The 7988-nt window shown below is 34.7% G+C and overlaps 1 protein-coding gene across 2 annotated transcripts; it reads left to right on the top strand.

Moving 5' to 3' along the window:
• On the top strand, positions 1–5915 carry LOC140786178 (uncharacterized). 2 transcript variants are annotated; one of them, XM_073134426.1, is made up of 7 exons: positions 1–135; positions 1209–1313; positions 1415–2068; positions 3710–3780; positions 4702–5097; positions 5231–5311; positions 5400–5915. In XM_073134426.1, the coding sequence occupies exons 1-7, from the start codon at positions 129–131 to the stop codon at positions 5502–5504; spliced, it is 1419 nt and encodes a 472-aa protein (XP_072990527.1). In that variant the 5' UTR covers positions 1–128; the 3' UTR covers positions 5505–5915. The 2 variants fall into 2 exon arrangements, with proteins under 2 accessions (XP_072990527.1, XP_072990535.1); XM_073134434.1 differs by lacking the exon at positions 1–135 and adding an exon at positions 151–511.
• Positions 5916–7988: the final 2073 nt, after the last annotated feature.

The raw sequence follows: 7988 nt of genomic DNA, 5'->3' as shown, positions 1-7988 counted from the left end.
AGAATTCACGCTTCCTCCTCCTCTCTCGCGCGTTTTAGTCACCAATGTCGTTTCCTTCTCGAGAAGAGTAGTTTCTACTGGACCAAGGAGAAGAATCCTCGACTTCATCCGTCTTCCCTCCTCCCTCCATGGAAGGTATTGGAATTTATAACCCCTCTTCAACCCATACACTCTGCATTTTCCTCTAAAAAGTTGTTTCCTTTCTTGGGTCTTCCTTGTTTGAGTCATGCATCGGTTTGCATTTCTCGAAGACCCTCTTCGTCGTGCGATTCGTGGGGTGTTCCTTGTTTTCTTGGAAATTTATTCTTTGTTCTGTAATGGGTTTTGTTTGGATTGTGATCCGTAAATTGTTTGAGTTGGTTTTGGAGGCAATGATATTGCCGTATTCTTATGGCTGAGGGCGGTGCTACGGAAAGGGCTTTTCCCCCACGCGTTGAATGGGGGAAACTTGTCTATTAGGCTTCCTAAATTATGTTCTCATTCAAGGATTTTGGAATTTGGAGCAAATAAGGTGTTTTTTTTTCTTCTAAGGTTCTTGAGGAGTGCTAATTATGTTACTGCGAAATGCTAAGATTTACAGTTGTGAGGTGTAGTAGTTTAGTTCATTTAGATCGTAGCTATGCAATATGTCATCTTTTTCTTGAGAATTTAAGGCAAAATGCAAGGAAAAGAAGTTTATACTAGAGGTCAGAATTTGCTATTATGTAGTCATGGTATTATATACATTTGGAAGATGGAAGTAAAAGTCTAAAGTTATGGTGCTCCATTTATGGAGAAATTATTTGGTATCCACAGGGATAAAATATTTCTCTTGTAACGAGATAAACGGAGGTGTTTATCCTTCACAAACTACTTTATATGTATTTTTCGTAGGTTTTGCTGATAAAATGCTTTCATGAAGATATTGCACCTTATAGAAGCATTTGAAATTGCAAACTTGAAGGTTATATATGGTATCTGTGAGAAATTTTTTTTGTCATCTCCTATCTCACATGAAATATACTTTAGAATTACTGAATATCTTAGGTGTTATTTTCTTAATGTGATATGTCTTTTTTCCTTGGAGATTCTGCAAGAACTACGGCTCCATATTTGTTTAGTTCCCAGACTTTAAGACCAGAGTCACCTTAATTTTGTTCAAAACACGGCTGCATCTTATACCTTTTGGCCCTTCCTAGAAAAGTTATTACTATTTTCGTCAATTTCAGGGTCATACGACATGTATGAGCAGGAGGATACACTTTCTCCTGAAAAAAGCAAGAGAAAGCAAAAGACCCCTGCACAAATTGAGGCCTTAGAGAATCTTTATAAGGGTATGTATGCTGCTTTTGTTGTTCCATGACTATGATGATAATTTGGTTTCTTTTTCTGGCTCAAGTACACATTACTGAATTTGCATAATTATGTTTCCCAGGGCACAAATACCCTAGTGAGTCAATGAAGCTGCTGTTTGCAAAACAAATAGGGTTGTCAGAGAAGCAGGTTTCTGTTTGGTTTTGTCACAGAAGGTTGAAAGACAAGAAGTTGATGCAAGGTGAAACCCACCTGAAAGGGAAACACAATATAATAAATGGTTATGCCAGTGGTCTTGTACAGGAATCATGTAGCAGCACCAAACAGGGGGAAACACATTTTGATCCGAGAGAAGTAGAAAGCAAAAGGTCTTATGGTCATAATTGTTCATCTGTAATTGTTGCACATGCGCAGGGTGGTCAATATATCAGTAATGGATGTTGTACTGCTGTAGATGATCATTTTTCAGGAAGTAGCTCAACATCATATGAAAGAATGCTACAACAGAATGAGAGTCCTTGCTATAAGGAACATTTGAGATCTTCATTCCAGAATGATAATTACACGTTAATGAACTCAAGGGCTGCAAATAGCGGAAGACACATGAGTGACCAGAGATATTCATGTTTGAATGTTGTGGATGGGAGTTCTACCATCTCTTTTGCTAAATGGAAACTAGGAAGACATTATCGTGAAGATGGTCCTCCACTTGGAGTCATTTTTGACCCGCTTCCACCTGGTGCATTCGATTCACCAATAAGTGTTACACATAATGGTAATAATTTAATTTTCCTTTTTCTTTGTCCCCTAATCTAAGCATTCATTCAGCTATACTCTCATCATCGCCATCATTATCAAGCATGCTACCTCTTCGTTCATAATAATCCATATCTACTGTTTCTGCAATTGGACAATCTGAGGATTTGGCTTCTCTCTTTTCCTGCATAGAGAAGTTGTGACCTATACCTGTTAAATTGTGAAAGGGCTAGTTCATCATGGGTGTTCATACATAAGTTCATTGTTCCTACACAGCATAATATACCTCTGGCTTCAAATAAATCATCAGAATAAGTGGTTACTAAAAGATCGTCATCCATATCTACTATGGATTTTGTCAAAATCATATTTGCATATGCACATGTAATTAAGGAAGATTATCATAAAGAAGATATTTCCAGTTTTATATATTATTAAAACGAGAAGATACCTATAACTCCACTTGTACGGCTGCAACCATATCTCTTCTTTATGTTCGTACAATTTAGCATGCCTTCTGTTAAATTTATGGCTAAATGGGAAGATGAATAATATATTTGGCTTTGAGGTGTTGATGCCTCTTTTTATATGTTTTTTTTTTTACATTGATGGTTCAATTGGTTTGGATCTGTTATAATGAGTTCTAAACCTTCTAATTGAATCTGATTGCTGCTAATCCTCCTTTCCAAGTTGCTGCATCTTAGATATCATGATACAACCTCTAATGGTGTCCTTATATTCAATTTCTTGCTAGTCTTCCCAATAGATCCTTGTAACTGTGCAGCTTTAAAAAATGTTGCATCATATTTGTACAAGGAAAGTCCTATCAAGCAGTTTCTACCATCACCTGCTTGATATTTATGACTTACATGTAGAAAAGGTGTCAATGTTAACTAGTATGATGGGTTGACAGAGAATGTTGGTCTTGGAGGGTTGCCTCAATAGTCAATAGAAGTATTTAACATCATTAGTTTTCATCATATAACTATATAAGTAGTCCGCCCTTGGCATATCTTGTCTGAAGAAATGTATAACAGCCCAAAAAAATTCCCATCTATATAGTGAGGGTAGAAAAATGATTCTGAGTTTACACGTGCAAGATGGGAATAAGCAATATGTACGCATGGAGAAATGGCAGACAGAGGGAAACAACTCTGAATACACATGTTGATTAGATGGCAGCTAAACCTGAGATTGGCTACCAAATGACCTATTAAAGTAAGGAAAATGTCTGGTTTTAAATCTAGTGCACATGACACCCATCACTGATATCACGAGACAGTTACTTTGACTTGAAGATCTTGAGAACTTGATCATCAACATTAACTTATCTAAGGAACAAAAACTTTGCCTGAAATCTTATACTTCAACTGGTGTGACAAGATTGGCTTTACAACCCCAGCAATTTAATTGAGGACCAGTCTCTGTGTACAACGAAAAGTACAATATCATATATAAATCTTTATATTTTTACTCGAGGATGCTAGTAATATATCAAGGAGCTTAGATGTGTTAGTTCTTATTGCATTTTGATGCATGCAGGTGATGTAGGTCTAATGTTGGCTATTTTGTGACTTCTCTTGTTAAAAGTTCAAGTCTTTATGTTCATTTATTTGAGGCTAACTGCTTGGTTTTCATTTCCTTCGAAAAAATATGGTAGGGCCATACTTTGTGAGAGATTTTGAGCCGAGGAGTCCCTGTAGCATCCGTAGGGTCATGAGTAATTGTACGGTATGTTTTCAGATTTTTCTACGTCATGACATCCTCTTTCACTTTCCATTTTGAATTAACAACTACTTCCATTGGTAATCAATATGCACTTCTAAAAATAACAACTCATTCATTTTTTTAATACAAAAAAGAACATGTGTGAGTTTTTTTAATTCTATGCAGCTCTTCTTTGGAGGACTACAGGAAATTTCCTTTTCTCCTTGAAGGTTCTTTTCAATATATTGAAACTCTTATTGTCTAATAATAAATTTGATTTTTTCTCCCAAATGTTTTAAAGGGATAATAATATTGGTACGATCACTATTTTTCTGGTTGACCAGTATTGAGTCCCTTGACCATTTGTGGATTGCCGGTACACCCCATGCTGGCAATACTTGATGAGCCACATGCTTATTATTGCTTTTCACTTGACATCGTGCCACTGTCGACTAGAAAATGTGTAAGGATGAGGATTAAGGGTTTATTTCCTGATAAATGGGACGGAGAGATTTTGGTTAGGAAAAGAGCATTCATTCCAATGAATTAAGGAATATGATGCTCTTTTTATCTAGGGTGCCAAATAAAAATGTTATAACTAAGCTGATATTGGAGCAGTTCTTTGTTATATATATTATTGAGAAAGGAAAATCCATGGGATTCAAAATGCCTTTTTTTGCCATTGCTAGTTTTTGGAAGTTCTAAAAGTACATAATATTTAAAGAATTGTCACAGTTTCTCCTGATTCTAAAAGGTCTTCACTTTTTCATATTCTGTACATTATCAATTAGCAGAAATCATAAAATATCTGTACTAAAGTGCATTTATACTGACAGTTTTTCAGAAGACAATATTGGACTTGCAATGCAAAGTATCTGGAGAGACTGTTTCTCATTGCTTATCTGGTCTCTATGCTTTATATTTAAGAACTTCAACTTCTTCCAGGTGTATCATAATTGTAGCAATGGAGTGCTTTCCAGCAATTCACATCAAAAAGGTTCTGGCTTGAAGAGGAAACTGCAGGGATTTCATTGTCTAAGCGATGTTGCAAGACGCCACTTAAACCAAAAGCTTTCATTTCCCAAGAGCAGTAATTTTGCGTCATTTCAAGTTGAAGATTTTGCAGAAAAAGCATCTGACTACAACAGACTTGAGCACCATATCTATATAAATTCCCGAATAGCTGATAGCAACAAGTTATATCCTCATCAGAGTTATAACTTCAACTCTCTAGTTTCAGAGAGAAAGGATCTGACAGGAGCTAAGCTGATGAAACAAAAGAGCTGCTATTCTCTAGATGCTGATGTCAATGACATTGTGCTCCCTAAAGGACTGATGAAGGTTTTATTTCAGTGCCAGTTTAAATTTTAAGTTTGCAATATGGACAGAGAGATGTATGGATAAAAATGTCATTGGAATAATTTTCCAAGCAGACATTAATATCTTTGCTTTTTTGTGTGTGTGTAATCCGCAGAAGAAAATTATTTCAAGAGAAGGAGATCTGCAACTATCCTCCCCTGTTAAACCTGTAATGCTTGGGACGAATGAATTAAAAGTAAGTTCAACTCCTCTATTCTGTTATAAGGTTTTATTATTTACTATTGTCTTTTGTTGTCTACTTGACAATCTTTTACATCTTTCAGCTTGACTGCAAGATGAACATATTTACGCTTCAAGGGCAGGAATTTGGAATGATAAGTTCTCAGAAACATCCAGAATCAAAACCAGTCATATGTAGGACTAAATAGCTATCATGGAAAATACTACCACCTTCATAGAATGAGAAGAATGACGCTGAAGAATTATTCCCGGCAGACTTGTATTTCCATGAAACCTACCTTAGACTAAAGGTGGTCTGTCGCACGGTATGACAGACTGGGGATACCTTTGCAATTCTGCTTCATTACCATCCAATACAAACATCTGCTAGAGTATAGAGAGAATAGTGTTACTTTTTTGCAGTTTCAATTGGCACCCTTTGCCATGTACATAGAGGGTTCTCTCCGCAGACAATACCTCAAACCTTCTTTTTTTTTCACTCCTTGAAGGCTTCTCGTATAGGAACGAGGAAATTGTGGAGCTATGTTGGATCCACTGTATATTGTATTCAATGTAATTTTATATATTTGCTCAGTGGAATCTGATGAGTTTACTTGTGACTTCCTCTCTCTTTCTCATACGATCAACTATAGGATATACAAAGTATTCTCAAGGGCTACTGCATAAATTCAATGTATATTTAAAAATCAATTAATATCAACCTCAATGTTTACAGGGAGGTTTAAACTCATGACTTTCGTTACGAGCCAGTAAGATTCAACTACCGAGCATGGACAGTCTAAAAGAAATAAGGTGCAAGGGACCCCCATGGAATTGAGCTAATGTGAGCAGTGGGCAATATTATGCACCCACTACTAGCATGGGGATGGAGATCAAAAAGTTGTAAAACACCACCAAACACCACTGATGAAATGGGTTCACTTGACTTGGACTTTAAACCTTTATTAGAGAGCCCCCTATGGCTGAAGAAAAGAAAGGCAAATTTGTGGGGATTAATTGGGTCCCTTGAGTGGAAAGTGAACATGGAGGAGTTGCATGTGTCTATATAGATTACCACTCCTTTGGCCATTCCTCTTTTTCTTCTTTGAACAGTGAAGAAATGCAAGCATGGTGAATGATAAGGGGGCCACTACCACCCATACCAGCCCCACTTGCAAGGGCAACTTTCTAGGGCTGTGGAAAGTGAGGTTGTTCATCTTTTGCCCCTATCCACAACATTAATAAAGCTATAGCTACAGTGGTCCTTCACTCTTTTTTGCTAGATTCTCACAATGCACATTCCATATGATGCAATCTCCTTAAGCTCTTAGCTAGAAAGCTTAAACTGTTAGATAGCTGATCAATAATCTATATCATACCTTTGATATACCTTTTCCCCTATATATCATAGTGGAATGGACTGCTGAAAGATGGTAGGTTATGCAACTCTTTACACTGTACAAGAATAGGTTTGAGATCCATCTTAGATAACCTGTTGATCTAAAAACTAAAACTATTATCATACCTTTTATGATGTTCATTCAGGTCATGCAATATTCTCCAATTACTGGTAGTTACAAGTCTTTATTATGGTAATAGGACTTGATCTTTTTCACAGACTAAACCTCCAGTTGACATGAGCTAAATTCTAAATCCTAAATTTAGAGCTCCCATAAAACACTCCAGAGTGGTTTAACTGCATGAATATAGATAATTGTTATTACATATACTTTTGACAATATGCTTAAAATTCTCTTTAAGCATTTAATAAATGGAGTTGTTTAACTCCCATGCAATAAAGTTTTATTAAAAAAAATGGTGCAATAATGCCTTAGAATTGTCCTTTTCTTTTTGGTTCATATTAATCCTTCAACTGATGTATAAAGTAGCTTATTAATATATTTTGGAGGAATCCAAAGCTACTGAAGTCCAGATATCATATAGTTGGAATTTGGAGAATTTTTTTTCCAGAAGAGGTTTATGGGTTTTTTTTTTTTCACTTGTATACCCTTAAAAAGTTTCTTATTTATTTATATGGCCCTCTAAAGTTAATATTTACTTGTATAAAAACACATATTATTTGCATATATATACTGTTGGTTACTTTTCAAATTAAGTCTAAATAATTTAATAGAAATATAATAAATACTTTTAACTAAAAAAATAATTGAAAATTAGAATAAAAATTTAAACAAAAATAAGAGATTTAAAGGATGTACATGCAAAAACTGTATCTTTTGAAATATATATATATAAACTTTAGAAGAACATACAAGTGCATAAGAGATTTTCTAAAACTATATATGCACAAAAAACCTAAAGTTTATTTAAGATTCAAAACTAAGATCCACCCATTAATAATATTTTATAATGTACATTTGATATGAAAAATTATTGCGAATTCACTGATTTGCAAAGGAATTCTAAAATTAATCATAAGTAGATAAGATAATAGTTGTAAAATTAAATTATAAATGTCTATTTACATTATAACAAAGAAAAGAGCAATAATATTAATTTAATTATTTTTTATCTTTATCCCAGCTATCATAACTAAAATTATTTCTATTTCTTATTTTTATTCAATATGTCATTATATTTATCTTTATTTTTTCAACCGAATACAATAAATAGATAGCAATGTCGCTTATTCCGTGATAAGTGCTTATTTTATTCCTATCCTAATTTTTTCT

Source organism: Typha latifolia, chromosome 1, assembly GCF_019914945.1.
Source record: "Typha latifolia isolate L0001 chromosome 1, TyphaL0001v2, whole genome shotgun sequence".
Lineage (NCBI taxonomy): Eukaryota > Viridiplantae > Streptophyta > Magnoliopsida > Poales > Typhaceae > Typha > Typha latifolia.
This window is presented reverse-complemented; position numbering and strand designations above follow the sequence as displayed.

Coding starts and splice junctions, on each gene's coding strand:
- LOC140786178 (XM_073134426.1), top strand. Junction 2,069..3,709: donor AATAAGTGTTACACATAATG/GTAATAATTTAA, acceptor AAAATATGGTAG/GGCCATACTTTGTGAGAGAT. Junction 5,312..5,399: donor TTGGGACGAATGAATTAAAA/GTAAGTTCAACT, acceptor TACATCTTTCAG/CTTGACTGCAAGATGAACAT.